Consider the following 17,491-nt stretch of genomic DNA (forward strand, 5'->3'; position numbering starts at 1 on the left):
GTAGAAAATACACATCATCGTCGGTCGTGGGCTTCCCAACTTACCGGCGACGCCGTCGGTGCTGCGGAGGACACGGGGGTGCTGGAAGGCGTTACGCTGCTGCTGCTCGGCGAAGCGCTGGCACTGCTGGGGGCCACACTACTTGGAGAGGCGCTGCTTGGGGAGGCGCTGCTTGGGGAGGCGCTGCTGGGAGTTGCACTGCTGCTAGCAGCAACCGGTGTAGACGTGGGACTGGCGCTGACGCTGTCGGAGATGGAAGGAGTGTCGCGGGCGATGCGGCCCCCGTGGGGAACGGCCATGGCACCGAGGGCCGTGCCGAGGAGGAGTATAGAGAGCTTCATTGAGGGAGGGAAGAGGGAGAAAGGATAGGTAGGTGTGTTTGCCTGGGGAGGAGGGACGAGTGGGAACAGAAGGATAGAATTATAGTGTGTTTATTTGGATCAAGGGATATCAACCGCTCGAAGTATAGAGGATAATGTGAGACAAGGGATGAGACCGTTGTCACTTCTGCAGGCTTATATATGCAGTTATTTCCGAAAACACAACCTTCCCCCATGGGCTGTCCAGCGCAATGAAGACTGCACAACTGACAAAAGGAGATTCTACATTGTTGAGCATCTCCGCATCGAGGATTTATCCCGGTTGATCCATTCCAGCCACATTGCTGGGGTTCTGCTTGCAGATCAGTCGACGGGCCCGGGGAAAAAAGGGACAGAAAAACAGTAGTGGCAACTGTCAGACTCTGGGGTTATCTGTCATTTAGTCCTATTCCGACATCTAGGCGTATATCCCCATCTTCATGCTATCATATATGCATCCCTATCGTAATTTGTTTTTATTCGGGTTTCTCCAACCCATTGCCGACCCAAATCGAAACACGCACATTGTCTCCAGTAAAGAGAGCAAAGGGAAACAAAAAGAGATATATAAATCATCCCAATAAAACTCCAACATTTACAGCAACGTCTTCATCTCATCCATGTTACGGATACCAGCCAGGTTACCCGCCTTGACGCGCTTCAGAGTCAACGCAGCGATAAGGGCGGCGCCCACACCGGATCCATCCTCGGCCGCCATGATGGTCACCTTGTCCTGCTCGCTAGGCTTCCAGTCGAGGATTTCGCGCAGCGCCTGCGCTCCACGGGCCTTGAAATGGGGGTATTTGGTGAAGACGGAACCGTCCGCTCCCACGTGGCACGACTCCATGTTCTTCTTCTTGCAGATAGCGGCCACTCCGCATGCCGACAGACGAGCCGCGCGCGTTCCGATCAGCTCGGCCAGGCGACGAATCAGCTCCAGCTCCGCCTGCGTGGCCTTGATGTTCAGCTTGCGCTCCATCAGCTCCTCGGTCTCCTGCAGGTTCTCATAGGGGTCCTCCTCAATGGCCGCCAGGAAAGACGAGTCCAGCAGGTAGGGCTTGCGCAGCTGTGAGGTGTCCTGGTCGCGGAAGACCAGACCGGGCCGGCTCTCCAGGAGATCCAGCAAGGCCAGACGGAAGATTTCACCCAGGTAGAGACCTGCGGTCATCTTCTCGAACGCTTGCTGGCCTGGACGGGGCGAGTCGCGGTCGATGATGTGGTCGTATTTCGTCAATGGCAGAACAATGTGCTCGTTGTCGAAAGCACCGTACTCGCAGTTGATGGCCACGGGCAGGTCCCCGGGGAGGTTCAGGTGGGCCAGCTTGGGCACGGAGCCCACGTTCTCCATGTAGGCGGCGTTGACACCGGTTCCGAAGATACAACCGATCTTCATGGCGGAATCCGTGTAGGAAGAGGCGATCAGAGTTCCGGTGGTGTCGTTGATCAAGGCAGCAACCTTGATCGGAAGACCCTGTAGCACTCCAAGTTTTATCGTTAGTAACCCGTAACGTCAGAAAGGAAAGTATATATTGGCCGGGTTTCGCGTACCCGCTTCTTGAGAATCTCCTCGAGCGGAGGAACAACATCCTGACCTTCAACACCGTCGATGTCGAAACCCTTGGTCCACCGCTGCAGGACACCGTGATCAATGTAGTCCTGAGTAGCGGGGTAGGAGAATGTGAAGCCCAGGGGCAGCTTAGCCAGGTCCTCGTTCTCGTGGTGGTATTCGATGAATTGCTGGAGACAGTCGGCAACGTACTCCCACAGCTCCTCGGCGGTGCCGGTCTTCAATTCCTCGGGCATGCGGTACTTGGACTGGGTGATGTCGAAAGCACCCTTCTCCTTCGTCAAGGTGATCTCACAGACACGCAAGTTGGTGCCGCCCATGTCCAGGGCCAAGAAAGTTCCTTGCTCATGGCCGTCGGGGAAACCCATCACCCAGGTCACGTTCATGGGCTGGAGAAATCTGCATTAGCCAACACATCCATGGAGTGATGTCGATGCGCGCGACAAGGCGCCCGGGCAATGGGATGTCAAAAGGCTTACAATGTTTCCACCCTCGACGCTGAGACCTACACCAACCCTCCGCAGTTAGTGGCCGGCCTCCCACCAGATAGTAAAGAGCTTGGAGAGCTAATCAACCCACCCTTCTCCAGTTCCTTGACGAAATGGTCCACCACTTGCTTCAACCGGGCCGTATCAACGGTAAAGACATCCTCGAGCTCCTTGATCTGCTGCAGGAGATTCTGAGGCAGTTCGTGCCTCGAACCTGGTCGGAAGACATGAGTACGAGAGGGTCGGAGCGGGAATGACGGAAGAGACGGGTGATGATATCAGCTTACCCTTGCGGGATGGGGGGCGCTTGGGACCGATTCCGACCATGATTGCGAGCTAGTAAGGAGATAGAAGGATAGAAAGAAGACGGTGGAAAAGCAATTGGCGAGATAAGCAGAGGGGGAGAGAAAATGGAGAGAGGGAAAGGAGGGGACTGGAATGGAGGAATGGAAAAAGAAGAAGTAGAGAAGTGGGCGGAGGGGCAACGAGACGACTGGATGATATCAGGCGTGGGGCAGCGCGGGAGCCTTAAGTCTCTGGCCTTCCACCATTCACGGCGCTCACGATGACTCCGCTGTGGACTCAAGGATCGCCTCACCGGTCCTTGTTTAGGTAGCTTGATTAATTGATTTGGCCTGAGGAATCCGCATCATAATTACGATTGTAATTTGCATCTCATCACCTTTCACCTCGACTGGTATAGACCCCTGGCTTTAAAGGCATCACCGCTCAAGCTTGGCGTCCACGTCGGTCTTTAGGGCTATCATACGAGGTCTGTGCCAAAAGATAATATATATATATTTTTTTCCCTTTCAAATGAGAACAATCTTAAACGGTTCTTCTGTCATCATCTTCGTAACTAATGTAGTAGTAGGAGTAAACATAGGACAGCCCACCAAACGCCGTTTCCCCCTCCCTTCAATCAATCAATCAATCTTCTAATAACCTGATGAAGCCTGTTTGATGCATGAACTCGGCGACGCCTGCGGGTATGTAATGACTGCGTCGTAGTGCCCCCTCCCCTTCACACCCCAATATCCTCGTCTACCGCGCTAGGTGAGGAAACACATGCGCTAGTCCCCCGATCTTCTCCGACTCCCCCGACCCGTTCAGATGTTGTCGCACTCGCTGCTCGTAGGCGTTCGAGATCCCCAGAGTCCGGTCCACCTCCTCGGTCAGTCGCTCCACTTCATCCCGCAGCCGTTCATCCTTAGTCTTTAGCGAGGCCATCTCGGCTTCGCGGGATTCCTTGTTGGGATTCGTCGCCTGCCAGAGAAGCTCCAGGTCTTGCTCCCAGCCGAGAGCGCGAGCAAACTTCCGCACCCCCGCATCGCAATCGCCCAGGATCAGGACATCGTCGGCACGGGAGCCCATCCCCCCGACCCGTTCCATGTTAATCAAGACGCGCGGGATCCCATCCCGACAAAACGCCGGTAGACTTGCAAACGGTTGCACGGAAAGGCTCGTGCCCATGACGATACAGAGGTCGGCCTCCTCGGGAAGCGTTCGGTTGTCAAAGAAGTCCCCGGGCAGAGCTTCTCCAAAGAAGACGATGTCGGGCTTCACGAGTCCGTTGCACTGGGAACAGTATGGTACCTCGCCTTTGACGATGGCATCCTTCATCAGGGCCTCGGGATATTCCGCGCTACAGTCGATGCAATGCTGATTGGCGAAACTGCCATGGGCCTCGACGATCATCTCGCCCGGCACGCCCGCCAGACGCTCGAGACAATCGATGTTCTGCGTGAAGTGCTTCAGCAACATGCCTTTGTCGTACAGCAGCTTGATCAGCGAATGCGCAATAGTTGGTCGATACCGGCCGGGGGCCAGCTCCCGCGCCAAGGCGTAGAACGGCCGCGGGTTCTCTCTGAAAAACGAAATGTCAAACACCGCTTCAGGATCGGGCAAGTCGAGATGGGCCAGATTGGCGTAGATACCAGTATCAGGCGAACGGAAGTCGGGGATACCGGCCGACGTGCTGATGCCCGCGCCGACCTATATCGCCCTCCGGTCAGCCTAGAACGCGGTGCGGGGGAGAAGAAAGACGCACCATCACCACAATGCGTCGGACATCCTTTTCTTTGATGTATTTGGCCAGTGCCTCAACCGTGCGAGCCTCGAGCACGGACGGAGGCGTCGTGTCGTCTATCAAGGTTGAAGATTCGTTCCCCATTCTGCGAGGCAAGCGGTGTTGATGTCGGGGACGGCGACGGCGACCGATGGCGACGGCGACCGATGGCGACGGTTCTAGATAGGAACGGGTTTATGAAGAATAACGAATGCGTCTAAGAATAGGAAAAAAATACAATCTATTCCGGTTATGGATAACGAAGGCAATTGGAATCGAGAGTTCTCTAGAGCTGCGGGGGTTGAAGAAGAAAATCTATTCTTCTTTGCGGATGACGTCGAATCGGTTTGCCGAATAGGGAAGTCGCTGCCTGAGGTGTCAGTCGGGGAAATCGGGATGCACGTGCACGTCGTCGGCGGAAGCAGTCTTGAATCTGGTCTGTTGAGATGTTGTAATATCAAATTTTCAATTCCTCTTAATACACCGACCAGCCTTGACCTCGGGACTCCTAAGTATTTACTCTAGTTGTTAGTTCTTCCAGGCCTTTGTTGACAAGTTGACGGCCCCTTCACCGCCTTCCACGGCGGGCTGCGGCGGCCCTCCCAAGTCGCCAGATCGCCCATTGTCCAATTTGGCCGCTCGTCGTTCCTCTCGGTCGTCGCTTGATCCAGTCTTCCTCTCGTGGACAATGTCCAAATCAACTCCCGGCCCGGCCAATGGGCACGCGGAGACTCCGTCCTCATCGAATCCCGCCCCGGACATCTTCAATGCCAGCTCCGTCGCCGAGATCAAGGCCACTTTGTCGCACCTGCATGATCAGGAGGCGTCGGTCACGGCCCGTCTAGACGCCCTCGTCGCCTCGCAAAAGGATTTCTCGCGAGAACTAGGCCGATTGGATCTGTTGCGAGCCAACCTGGGCTCGCAGACCAGCACCACCCGCTCCATCAGCCATGGCATGCTCTCCAACGCCGCGGCCACCGCAGATCGCATCTCGAGCGCCGTCCGCCATCTCGATCTGGAACAATCTCGGGTGAAGGCAACTTTGGAGGTTGTGGAGCAGGTATCCGAACTGAAGGCCTGCGTGCTCGGTGTCGCCGGCTCCATGGGAGCTCCCCAGGACTGGGAAACGGCCGCGAGCTACCTGAGCCGGGCCTCCAAAATCCCGCCCGACGTAGTCCATGGGTCTTTCGCAGCTGAGATGGTGCCTACGGCCGAGGTGCCGGATCCACCCAATGTCACGCTGGACAATGCGGCCGAATCCCTCTGTGGCCTGTTCTTACGCGAGTTCGAGAAAGCCGTCAAGGAGACCAACGGTGCCAAGATTACTCGATTCTTCAAGCTGTTTCCCCTAATTGGTCGCTCGGAAGTTGGTCTCGACGTGTATGGACGCTACGTCTGCCAGGGGGTGGCATCGCGCGCGCGAACCAACCTCAACGCGGGAACTGGCGCTCAGAGCAAGGACGGTTTCTTCTACGCGAACGCGCTTACCAAACTGTTCGAACACATCGCTCAGATCATTGATGGTCATGGAGGATTGGTGGAACGTCACTATGGCCCTCGGAAGATGAATCGGGTCATTGAGCGGTTGCAGCTCGAGGCCGATGTTCAAGGTGGAATCATCCTTGACACCTGGAGCGATGAAAGACATGTCGATCGTAAGCTCACGGATATCAAATCGTATGCATTTACCTTCCTGGTACAAAGCTTCCTGCCGCCCCAGCGGAGCACGACCCCGCGGTCTAACTCCCCTGCAACCCGTGATGGAGCTCTCGGGGCTGCCGAGGATGAAGGCGTGGATATGAAAGAAATCGATGGGCTTCTGAATGAAATGGCCGTCATGCTAGGCCGGTGGTCTCTCTACTGCCGATTCTTAGCTGAGACGTGTAATGTAAGTCAAAGGCCCCTATTATTCGATTAATGTGCCGCTGACGAGTTCCAGGGCCCTGAAAACGAAAGTCAATTCACACGACCTCCATTTTTACAAGATTCTACTCTGATGAAGAAGGTCAATGATCGACTCGTGGCTCCCTTCAATGCCATGACAACTTTCTTCTTCCGGCGGTCAGTCGAAAAGGCCTTCCAGCTGGATGAGCAGCCTTCTGGCCTGACCTTGAACCCCCAAAAGCCGCTGAAAGCCGACCCGCCTCATATCACTTCGGCCGTGGGTGATATCATGTGGATCGTGAACAAAGTCTTGCAGCAATCCTTGGCTACGTCGCAAATCGGCGTGGTGACTAATGTAGTCCCCACGCTATCCCGAGTCCTTGGCTCGGACTTTATCGGCATGACGCAGAGGAAAATGCGCGATGAATGTTACCCAAGAGCTGCCGTCCAAGGGGGTCAGCCGCCAGAACATAAGGTCATTGCCTTCTTGGTGTTGATCAATAATCTGGATGTGGCAGTGGACTACGTCCAACGGGTTGTCCAGAACAATACCGAGACCAAGAAGATAACAGGTCCCGACGGCCAAGTTGAAGAAACCGATCAAATTCGCTCCTTGTTCACTGTCCCCGCGGAAGCGACTCTTGCAACGCAGACCCTGCAAACCCTCTCGTCCTCATTTGAATCCAAGGTCAATGATCTCCTGTCGGACGGAATCCAGGTCGTATTCAACAATGTTGTCAAACACCGTCTACGGCCAATCCTTTCCGACGCCTTCCGAGACATCGAATACCAACCCGGGGAAGACGACGACCCTACCAGCGCTGCATACGGCGAGTACGACCATCACGACGAAGCAGACGACGACTCGACGACTCGAGCGGAGCTCGTCCGTCCCCGCTTCGCAGCCAGCTGGACCGAGCTTCTTCTCCCGCTGTCGCGCATCCTCACCACGTCAGCCTTCGACCGACTCATGACCGTCACGGTGGCCTACCTCGCGCGACTGTTGGAAAAACGCCTGTGGTCCTACCATGGCCGGGTCAATGCACTCGGAGCCACGCGGCTCGAGCGGGACGTCTCGGGGGTGGTCAGCGCCGCGGTGGACATTGGCGGCACGTACGGCGCACCGGGCCGATACCGACACCGCGAGGCCTTTGCACGGTGCATGCAAATGGTGCTGGTGATGGGAATGGACGAGGACGAGTGGGAAGATGTCTTGCGAGGGGGTGAAACTGCCGAGGTGGTAGACAAGCTGAATCGGGAGGAGCGTACGCGCATCCGAGGCATGGTGAGGAGATAATGTCGTCGGTAAAAATAGAGGGTTCCTGTTTTATTCTATTGAGTTGTACACATTTTCAAACCCAAGTACATATATGTATACTTTTCTTTTCCCGCATGGATTCTGTGTATTGGGAGTTGATTGTTCGCGTTCTTGAAAAAGGTGAAGTAGTTGTAAGAGGGATGAAGATATCTGGTCTGCAACCATGCCTCCGCCCTTCACATGACTGAATTCCTTCTCGGTCTGGTCTCCGGCCTAAGGCTGCAAGGTACCCGATCTAATGTGCATCAGATCGACTTGCCCTAGTCTTCTTGGCTTCTACGAGAACAGGAAGGGGATAATAACTTATAAGTGACATGGTTAATATTCTTAAAGCAATCAATCTATGCAGTGGTATCTGGTAAAACCCATACAAACAAAAACAAACCATCCCCCGCCAAAACCCGAGTATATACAGTCAAACCCGTCAGATTAAACCGAGAAGAAAAGAAAGAAAAAAAAAGCAAAACTCCTGCTCCAAGCAAATCCCAGACAGGTATAAGGTAATACATCACATAAAATGGCCCAGCCAAATGAGACAGAAACGCTGGATATCGTAACAAGTAAAGAAGAACAGAATCAGAAAAGCAGGACAGCTGAGATTAGATCACTGAGCTTTCTCATCCGACCTGGGCAGTTCAGCCCCTTCGTCGGCTGGGTGGTGCTCAGCTACCTGTCGTGGAGCCGGGGCGATCTTGATTTCCTGGATGCCGGAATCGCCCTCGCTGCAGCCGCGGCTGTCGATTCCGATGGGCGGGTGGCCGTCCAACATCATTTCGCTGTGCTCGCCAATTCCGTACCGCGCAGCGGCAGGGATTTGGTGTCCGTCTTCGAGTTGGTCGTGTTTCTGGGGGGTCCAGGCCAGGTAATCACGGCGGACCTCGACGTAGTCGTAGGCGAATTCACCGAGTTGGTCGTCATCCATACCCAGCAGCTCGGCCTCTTCGGATGCACGGAGTTGTAGACCGGGGATGGCGTTGATGGCATACGCGATGATAGCAGAGACGACGAAGGTGTAAGCGCAGGCGGCGACGATGAAGGCGATTTGGATGTAGAGTTGCTTGTAGTTGTGGATTAACCATCCACCCATTCCGCTGCCGGTGTTCACTCCATCCAGTCCAACGATAGCATCGTCCGCGAAGAGGGCGTTGAAAATGAGACCGACGATACCGGCGACACCGTGCTCAGCGAAAACATCCATAGAATCATCGATCCGGATCCAGTATTTCACTGTAGAACTATGTTAGTCACCTCGTTCGGCCACAAACCATCGGCTTGTCACAAACTTACCCTTGGTAGCATAATTGCACACAATTCCAGTCACGATACCTAGGATCACACTAGCCCAAGGGGTGATGAAACCAGAAGCCGGAGTGGCAGCGACCAGACCGGAAATGGTACCGGAACACCAGCCGACCATAGACCATTTTCTCGCCAGACGCCAATCAAGGACCACCCAGCTGATGGCCGCGAAAGCTGCAGTCAAATTGGTGTTCCAGCAAGCCATAGCGGCACGGAGGTTGGCACCAAAGGCCGAACCGCCGTTAAATCCAAGCCAGCCAAACCAGAGGAAAACGGTTCCCAGGAGAATCAAGGAGACGTTATGAGGACGGAAGTTCAACATCATGCGTTCCTGGCGACGGCCCAGCACCATTGAATAGGCGAGGGCAGACATACCGGAACCGATTTCGACGGGCCCACCGCCGGCATAATCCAACACCCCGTACTTGGCCGCCCATCCGTTCACATTCCATGTCCAGCAGGCGAGAGGACAGTAGACGATTGTCGCCCAGATGAAAACAAACACCATCGCGGGGAGCAGGCGACCACGTTCTGCAACCGCTCCCATGATGATAGCAGCCGTGACTCCGCAGAATTGCATCTATCAAGGTTGCTTTGTTAGCTACGGATCTCGGAAGGGGTTCATGTCTTTCCGATGTACATACTTGATAGAACGCGTAAAGAAGGTTTGGAACCAGAGGGGAGCCGGGACTTGGGTCGGCCATAGTCTTCATCAAGCCGAAGTTGCGAAGGTTACCGATGAATCCGTTGGTGGCGGTTGGCGAGAAAGCAAGCGAGTAGCCCCAGAAGTACCATTGAAACGTAACGACGGACAAAGACGCCATACAGGCCCAGATCATACTCAATGCCGATTTTCGACGAGCAAGGCCGGAGTAGAGGAAGCCGAGACCGGGAATCATGACCATGACCATGGCGGACGCCACGATAATGTAGGCTTGATCACCCGATTGAAACCATTTGTTCACGTTTTCCTCCCCTACAAAGATCAAGGGTCAGTTCCGAGGGGTCCCAAGCATTAGCATCCTAGATTCAAATTTGACATACGCGAATTGCCACCCAATTGATTGGTTGCGAGCTGCTCGTAGTTCGAGGGAGCGCCCGTCCAGTTGTAAGATGCATAATCCGGGGCGAACGGCACGTTGGTAGTCGATGCCATGGCGAAGGTTGAGACGGTGAGAAGATGGATCGAGGAGAGGTGGTAGACGGAATAAAGATGCGCTGAAAGGGCTCGGAGCCCGGAGCAGGGGGGAAGAGAGAGGAAGAAAAAGGGTTGAGAGCAGGAGCGTGGTATGTCGACAGGGAATTGAAGGGACCTAGCGAGAGAGGGAGATGGAAAGGAGCTGCTCGTCGAACCCGTCAAAAGGGCTCACTTTCTCTCACGCCAGGAAAATTGCAGCGGATATTGAGGAGAGGAGAGGAAAAGGAAAGAAGACAAGGGTAGGATGAGGAACTCCGCTCTGTGTGGAGAAAAAGACCGCCACGGGGGGCGGAGGAGGAAGAGGTATATAAAAGAAAGGCAGTTCTGGAAAGGCGTCTCCGGTGGGCCTGGAATTGGACGGGACGACTTCGCGGGTCTCAAACTAGCCAAAGATAAGAGCTAAAGGATTGAGAAGTCACTAAGTAAGAGCCTTAGTAACAAATCATTGGCAGGGCGCGATAATCGATCGGGACCGCCCAAAGAGGGTAGACAGAAGCGTGGTGGAGCACCCAAGAAAAGTCCACCGGAACAGCAATTGGCAGCGAAGTGGTTAATAATAGCGACGATAATTCGAATAGGAAAAAGTAATAATTGATTCAGGATTGGCCGTGGGGGGGGGCAACGAAGATCGGGCTGCACTCCGTATAGACACGAGGACAAGGAAAGCCTTCTTTGTCAAGCGAGATGGATAGATCAAAAGGAAGAAAGGGACAAGAGGGAGGGAGGAGGGAGCTTCATTCCGAGGGAGGCGCGGGTAAAGGGAGGTCGCCCAAAGAAAAATAAAAAATGCAATAAAAATAAAAGAAAAAGGCAAAGATAGTGGTCAGCGTTCAGTCAGAGATAACGGAAAAATGAAAAATGGAATAGAATAAAATAAACTCGGCTGGCAGATCTTCGACGAGAACGTCCTAGTCACCGCCTGTCTTATTTAGTCTTTTATTTTCTTTTCTTTTCTTTTTGTCGGAAACCACAGAGGAAAATCCCTCCGTCATCATTCTGTCGCACCTCGCAAGGGGAAGAATCACCTCTGCAGCGTCATCATTATGTTCGCCATCTTCTATGATTCCAGATCCATCCTGAAAGACTGTGGCAAAGTCGGAAGGAAACTGGGACTGACTTAGCGTCTTGCCCCGGTCGTAGTTCAGGTTCCAGAAGACCCAAAAAAAAAAAGAGAGCCCCATCCGGGCCAAGACCGTCCGCGATACTGCAGAACCGAACCACATGTGGCGAATACATAATCGCATTAGCATTTGGCAGTTAGCCTCTACCACACTCACCCACGGCGGGTGGTTGGCCTTCTGCCTCGTCATCATAGATAATCAGCCATAATAAGATGGAATGATCTCGATCATCCATCTGGGTTAGGGGCTTTTTCTCTTGCCCAGCCTTAGCATCCATGATGGGCCTTGCAAACTATGGAAGGGTAGCCCTCCATGAAAGCTTGGTCGGGTTGGCATTGGACCGCTGGTAGCTCACCACACCGGAAGCAGAGTTCCTTGAACCCGCTTCTTCCTCTCGAGGGAAGGAAGGGTCAAGGGAAAAAGGCAGGCTGTGGACCTTGTATTTAAAGCTTCCTCCTCAATCTCCAGGCGTTCGACAGCGACGAGAGCTATCTGTAGCCCCAATGATAACGGCTACCTACTCCGTATACAACAGGACAACCACATGCTTCCCCAGACCAGTCACTGCGCGTCAGGGATCACAACTGACACTTATCTGCTTATCATCCGCCAAGAATCCCTTTCCCCCGTCGTCTCCGGAAGGAGAATGCAGCCCTTATCATGCTGCGTTTCTCTGAGCTCATTGATATCGTCGAAACGATTGGCTGTGAGGTCCCGATAAGGCCTGAACGCCACCTGCCGCCAAGTGGGGCGCTGGGGCCACCGGAAGCGGCTTAGCTTCGTCGCCGCGATCTCCACGACGCTGATAACGTCCAGATGAGCCAATGACCGCCCACCCGGATCCCTGCGCTCCTCCCTGCTTCTTCCGATTGCTCTCGGGAATTGCAGGGATCTCCCTCTCCGATGGAGGAGTTGCTGCATCGGACTCGGCATGCGCTCTGCTCGGGCGGACTGCGACAATCGGCATACGGCGGGCCTTGGCAGTTGTCCGATAGTATCTCCAGTTGGAAGAATGAGCAGTTTGCCCAGTCAGTATTTTTTTTTAAAGAAACATCTTCCATGTGTTCTATCACCATGTGATCATACCCTTGTCACCTTATCGATCCGTCTAGATCTTCTGTGGAGTGTCGACACCGGAGTAGATCGGATCCCCTCCTACTAGGTAGTATTACCTACAGTACTAGTTAGTACTGGGATATCGACTCCGGGGTACCTAGATCTTGCTCTACCCAAGACCAAGTGTCCACCGTCCGCCGTCGGATCATATCTGCATCACCGGAGGTCGGCATTTGTGCAGCTTCTGTCCATTTTACTACCTGAAAGGCCCTTGATTCGTCTCTATAGGTGGGTCGAGCCACACTTTAGGTGCCTGGGCTATGTCCTATCTACGGTGTAGTGTCTTTATTGCTCTATATATGCCGTCCCACTGTATACTGTACGGGGTACGGAGCATGGAATACAGACTATCCTTGCTACTACTGTACGTAAAACCAGCATCAGCACTGACTAGCCCCCACCTTACTTCGACCGCCTACCTCCCTTCATCGTGATCTTCCCATCCCCTTATCCCGCAGCTTGAAATGAGGGATATGCATAACCCGCAGCCGATTGTGACACGGCAGGCCCCTAGAGAGGTCAGTTAGACTTATCTCGAGCAAAAAAGGCTGCAAGGCAGCGGCCCCACGTGGACGATCGCTTATGGTGGAATTGCTTGGGTTGGGAATCTGCTCCTGACTGATGGTTCACCGGCGCTGGTTCTTCGCCGGTGGTTGTGCCGTATCCCAGGATACATCAGGTGCATGGAAATTGATCAACCGATTAAGGTAGCTATCTGTGACCTCTTCCGTGGCGGATGAATCATTTGTAGCAACTTCGATTGTGTTCTAGTGTCTGTGTAGTAGTGACTACTGTCGGTCCAACCAGGAGCGGAGCGTAAATATATCCGGAGACGACTAGACAGCACCGGGAGGCTAGAATTGTGGGCAAATTGCTGTACGTACTGAGTAGGGAGGAACATAGTGATGAAATAATTATCAAAACGTATCATGCCGGTAGCCTGAAAGGAAGAAGAGGTCTTTCCAGGCATAGCACACGCACAAGATGCCTAGCGGGTTGAGCCTCAGGCAGCCAGACTTTCCTCTTTTCAGTTTGTCTCGGCATCGTCAAGGCACCACTAATTAGCTGTTCTACCAAGACTAATCACAGAGCTACAACAATGCAACGATGAAATAGGTACTCCAATGAAGGAATAGATTTATTGGTCGATATACACAACAATGATATGTAAGAAACGCCTCCAGTGTTCTATACAATTATACAACCCCATCATTTCCCCAAAAATTATATGAAATCAGGGTTTATCAAACATCTCTACCGACATGAATACATATCAAACATTCACACTGTACCCTACCCCAACGGCCCGGCGCCGTTTCAGAGTCTGGTAGAATTTTCGAGCCTCGTCGACCCAAAAGACCGAGCTCGAGATACACAACAACTTGAACAAATGGGCGAAGTTGAGCGGTTCCGTCTGGAAGATCCTTTGCAGGAAGGGCAGGTAAATCACGCAAGCTTGACCGGCCAGGGATCCGAACACGGCGTAATTGAACATCTTGTTCCCGAAGAGTGAGATTTCGCCGCGAAGCACGGACTTGCCCTCGCTGCGGCAAGCAAGAGCGTTGAACATGTCGAAGAGCACGAAGCAGGTAAATGTCATCGTCGTGTCGTGTGCCGTAACCACTCGAGATCGCTTGCCCGGGGTCATGCCGTCGTCCGCATCACCCATCTCATACACGTAAATCGCCAGGGTGCCCATCATGATCGTCAGAGCTGCGGTGACCACCCGTTGGATGAGCGGCTTTGTGAGAACTCGGGCTGTTCTGGGTCGTGGTGGACGGCTCATGATGGACGGATCGACCGGCTCTACACCCAATGACTGCGCTGGAGGGCCATCCATGAGGATATCTACGAGCAAATAGGTTAGCCAACTGACAGTAGCAAGGTAGGAGGCAAAAGCGCGCGCGGCACTTACTGATCCAGAGAATTTGCATGGCATTGAGGGGGTTCTTGAAGCCCAGGGTCGTACTCAATAGCACGAGACTCAATGCGGCAACGCTGGTACTGAGCTGGAATGTAATGAAATTCTGGATGTTGTAGAAGATTCCCTTACCCTGCTCAATGGCTCGCAGGATGGTCGAGAAATCGTCGTCCGTCAAGATCATATCCGCGGCTTCCTTCGCAACGTCAGTACCCAGCTTTCCCATCGAAATGCCAATGTCGGCCTTCTTCAGCGCCGGAGCATCATTCACGCCATCTCCGGTCATGGCGACCACATCGCCTCGGGATTGAAGTGCACGGACGATCTTCATTTTATGATCCGGACTGGTGCGGGCAAAAATTGAAATGGAAGCTATCGCTTGCGCAAGCTCCTCCGTGCTCATTCGATCGATGCTTTCCCCACTGAGCACAGGGCGCGAACCCGGAGCGTCACTGATTGGCATTCCAAGTTTCTTTGCGATGGCCACAGCGGTGGTTTCCGCATCACCGGTTATCATGATAATTCGTACCCCTCCAGCCATTAGGCGCCTGATCGCCTTGTGCACATTCTTCCGGGGTGGATCGTTCATTCCCACCAGCCCAGAGAAGACCAATCCGGTATACCGATCGTCATCATCGCCCTGGCTGCTTTTAGACGTAGGGGTGCCGGTCCTGCTCCCAAAAGGCCTTCCCCTAGACAAATCTCTTACAGCTCCACTGGCGAAAGCCAGCACTCTTAGTCCTTCCGAAGCCATCTGTTCGGCTGCCTGCCGGATAGTCTGGCGCCGTCGCTCATCCAAGATGACCTCGCGGCCGTCCTTGGTTAGATAGGTATCACATCTAGTTAGAACCTGCTCCAGCGCACCCTTGATATAAGCAACGTTTGTCTCGCTGGAAGTGCCGCTCCCAATAATCACGCCCATCCACTTGCGTTCAGAGCTAAAGGGAGTTTCGGCGACGCGAGCACTGATTCGATCGCGTACATCATCCTCCCCGAAGGTGTCTAATAGATCCAATATGGCGACGTCGGTGGGTTGACCCACCCACCTGCTCTTGACGGATCCAGAGGCTCTATCGTCAGTCGAGGACAGCACCGCAGCCGATGATGCGCTCGCGGGCGAATTTGCGTTTACACGTGACAGTCTGGCGTTGTTGGCAATATTTCCAATTCGAAGAACGGTTCGAGCTGCAGGCCCTGGAGTTAAAGATGTGATGTCGTTGTGCACCTCGAACGGCTCAGGACAGTCAAAATGCCACATTTTCGTGACAGTCATATGATTGAGGGTGAGAGTTCCTGTCTTATCGCTGCAGACAACGTTTACTGACCCCAGCGTCTCAACACTTGGAAGCCTTCGCATGATTGCCCCCCTCTTTGCCATGCGCAGCACGCCTAAAGCAAGAGTTACCGTCACAATAATGGGGAGTCCTTCAGGAATCGCCGCGACAGCCAGAGAGACACCAATGGTAAACATTTCGAGAAGCTTGCGACCCTGAACCAATCCTATCACAACAATCAACGCGATGACACCGAAAGAGACATAGCTCAATTCTTGACCCAGGCGATCCATTGAGAGTTGTAGTGGCGTTCTTGGGCTCTCAATCTCCTGCAATGAGGCGGAAATGCTGCCGAACTCCGTTCTTGCACCAGTGCCGATGACAATCCCTTGTCCGTATCCCGATCTAACCAAGGTCCCCATAAAAGCGATATTGTGTTGTTCGTTCAAACGGATATCCGCTCCTACAGCCCCACTGGCTGGGGCATCGTAAAACGGAGACCGCGGGGGGCTGACGATTTTCGGCGAATGGGTTGAAACGTTCTTCGAATTACGAATGGCCTCGGCGAACTTTGTAACCGGCTCGTTCTCCCCGGTGAGATTAGATTCATCGATGGATAGATCCGTTGCAGCGGTGATTCTGATATCAGCCGGAATGCGGTCCCCAACAGTAAAGAGAACCATGTCACCCGGCACCAATTCGGCGGCAGGAACCGTGGTGGACGCTTTGACCGCGGCCGAAGCCGAACCTGGACTCTTGCTTCGAAGTTCCTGCAATTCCATGTCTTCATCGGGCCCTGCGGGAGCTGCGGGTATGGAGCTGTCCATGGGAGGTGTGTTCCAATGGGGAACGTCGCGGATAAGGTGTGCATGATGCGGTACCAGGCGGCTCAGTGCCTCCAAGGATTTCTCCGACCGATACTCCTGGACGAACCCTACGGTAACGACGATCGTTACGGCGAGAGTGATGCTGACGGCGTCATCGTAATTGCCCATGAAAAACGAAATCGCTGCCGATCCTAGAAGAAGTAATATCAATGTTTCCCGGAACTGCTTGAGAAATCGCAACCACAGAGGCTCGGGCTCCTCGTGAGGCAATTCGTTTGGTCCATCCCGTATTAAGCGTACCTCGGCCTCTGCCGGGGTGAGTCCATGGGTAAGAGAGGTTTGCAGGCGCTCCGCGGTCTCCTGAGGGTCTAATAGGGAGTAGGTCGAGGTTGAGGTCTGGTCAGAATGTCCCACGTCAGCGCACAACTTCTTGAACCAGGACAATGGGAAATGCTGAAGTTTCCGATATTGGATGCGACTTGACTTACCTGGGGAGAGGCACTGGAGCGCACACCCGGGGGACTGGGCGACGGAGGTCTCAAATTAGAGACCTGGGCATTATGCAAAGGTAGCGCAGGCGTCGCTGATCTTGACATCTCTCATGCTTTGTCGAAAGAATGTCGTGTTTAAAACCGTCTTATAGTTGTTATCATCCCGTTGGAGGAATAGCGCAAAACGGGTTGTCAATGCTGTTGAGCGGAATGCCAATGAGGGAGGCGAGGCCAAAAAAGAAAGAAAGAAAGAGATTAACACAAGAGCCAATCTGCGAAAAGCCACGTTCTCAGACGCGAGGCTGCATGGGTAATAATAAATAATAACTGAATGGGCACTAAGGCAAGTGGAAACAAGGCTAAGAGTAAGGGCCACACGGGGTCTGGAAGAGGGACACCACGGGCGATCGATGATCCAAAGTAGGCTCCTTGGAAACGAGTAGAGAAGCACCGGCCAATACTCCGTGGGCTATGAGAAGCATATGGGCACCAGGAGGGGATCCTTTCTGCTGCATGCAATTGCCCTTGGCTTCTGGACAGGCTGACCTTAACGCTGATGA

General features: G+C 53.6%; 7 protein-coding genes across 8 annotated transcripts; 1 reads left to right on the forward strand and 6 right to left on the reverse strand.

Annotated features, from left to right (window-relative positions):
• Window positions 1–14: 14 nt before the first annotated feature.
• LDX57_012413 (uncharacterized protein) lies at window positions 15–341 on the reverse strand (the record flags this gene model as incomplete). Its single annotated transcript, XM_046094156.1, has 1 exon — window positions 15–341. One exon carries the CDS (start codon window positions 339–341, stop codon window positions 15–17), a length of 327 nt encoding a protein of 108 aa, XP_045950135.1.
• Window positions 342–426: 85 nt separating this feature from the next.
• hxk1 (putative hexokinase Kxk) lies at window positions 427–2,923 on the reverse strand. Its single transcript, XM_046094157.1, has 5 exons — window positions 2,702–2,923; window positions 2,506–2,628; window positions 2,406–2,431; window positions 1,908–2,315; window positions 427–1,830 (listed from the first exon to the last, which is right to left on the reverse strand). The coding sequence occupies exons 1-5, from the start codon at window positions 2,739–2,741 to the stop codon at window positions 955–957; spliced, it is 1,473 nt and encodes a 490-aa protein (XP_045950136.1). The 5' UTR covers window positions 2,742–2,923; the 3' UTR covers window positions 427–954.
• A 535-nt stretch (window positions 2,924–3,458) lies between these two features.
• On the reverse strand, window positions 3,459–4,178 carry HST2_2 (Sir2 histone deacetylase Hst2; the record flags this gene model as incomplete). The annotated part of the gene is made up of 1 exon (XM_046094158.1): window positions 3,459–4,178. One exon carries the CDS (start codon window positions 4,176–4,178, stop codon window positions 3,459–3,461), a length of 720 nt encoding a protein of 239 aa, XP_045950137.1.
• Window positions 4,179–4,425: 247 nt separating this feature from the next.
• On the reverse strand, window positions 4,426–4,587 carry HST2_3 (Sir2 histone deacetylase Hst2; the record flags this gene model as incomplete). The annotated part of the gene is made up of 1 exon (XM_046094159.1): window positions 4,426–4,587. The coding sequence occupies one exon, from the start codon at window positions 4,585–4,587 to the stop codon at window positions 4,426–4,428; it is 162 nt and encodes a 53-aa protein (XP_045950138.1).
• Window positions 4,588–5,170: 583 nt separating this feature from the next.
• Window positions 5,171–7,663, forward strand: COG4 (Golgi transport complex subunit COG4; the record flags this gene model as incomplete). Its single annotated transcript, XM_046094160.1, has 2 exons — window positions 5,171–6,370; window positions 6,422–7,663. The coding sequence occupies 2 exons, from the start codon at window positions 5,171–5,173 to the stop codon at window positions 7,661–7,663; spliced, it is 2,442 nt and encodes an 813-aa protein (XP_045950139.1).
• A 625-nt stretch (window positions 7,664–8,288) lies between these two features.
• Window positions 8,289–9,894, reverse strand: MEP1 (ammonium transporter; the record flags this gene model as incomplete). The annotated part of the gene is made up of 3 exons (XM_046094161.1): window positions 8,289–8,911; window positions 8,972–9,563; window positions 9,628–9,894. 3 exons carry the CDS (start codon window positions 9,892–9,894, stop codon window positions 8,289–8,291), a joined length of 1,482 nt encoding a protein of 493 aa, XP_045950140.1.
• A 3,620-nt stretch (window positions 9,895–13,514) lies between these two features.
• pmr1 lies at window positions 13,515–17,428 on the reverse strand. Of its 2 annotated transcripts, XM_046094162.1 has the most exons (3): window positions 16,929–17,428; window positions 14,334–16,836; window positions 13,515–14,266 (listed from the first exon to the last, which is right to left on the reverse strand). In XM_046094162.1, the coding sequence occupies exons 1-3, from the start codon at window positions 17,034–17,036 to the stop codon at window positions 13,692–13,694; spliced, it is 3,186 nt and encodes a 1,061-aa protein (XP_045950141.1). In that variant the 5' UTR covers window positions 17,037–17,428; the 3' UTR covers window positions 13,515–13,691. The 2 variants fall into 2 exon arrangements, with proteins under 2 accessions (XP_045950141.1, XP_045950142.1); XM_046094163.1 differs by having other exon boundaries at window positions 13,515–16,836.
• Between the last annotated feature and the right edge of the window lie 63 nt (window positions 17,429–17,491).

This window comes from Aspergillus melleus (genome assembly GCF_016097325.1).
Source record: "Aspergillus melleus strain CBS 546.65 chromosome Unknown contig8, whole genome shotgun sequence".
In the NCBI taxonomy this organism is placed as follows: Eukaryota; Fungi; Ascomycota; class Eurotiomycetes; order Eurotiales; family Aspergillaceae; genus Aspergillus; species Aspergillus melleus.

Bases quoted from the DNA above. Each gene is read 5' to 3' on its own strand.
- hxk1 (XM_046094157.1), bottom strand. From the start codon at position 2,741: ATGGTCGGAATCGGTCCCAAGCGCCCCCCATCCCGCAAGG. The intron at 2,432-2,505 runs GTGGGTTGATTA...GGGTTGGTGTAG, and splicing joins CGTCAAGGAACTGGAGAAGG to GTCTCAGCGTCGAGGGTGGA. The intron at 2,316-2,405 runs GTAAGCCTTTTG...AGATTTCTCCAG, and splicing joins GCGTCGAGGGTGGAAACATT to CCCATGAACGTGACCTGGGT.
- pmr1 (XM_046094162.1), bottom strand. From the start codon at position 17,036: ATGTCAAGATCAGCGACGCCTGCGCTACCTTTGCATAATGCCCAGGTC. The intron at 16,837-16,928 runs GTAAGTCAAGTC...CATTCTGACCAG, and splicing joins GCTCCAGTGCCTCTCCCCAG to ACCTCAACCTCGACCTACTC. The intron at 14,267-14,333 runs GTAAGTGCCGCG...ATTTGCTCGTAG, and splicing joins CATGCAAATTCTCTGGATCA to ATATCCTCATGGATGGCCCT.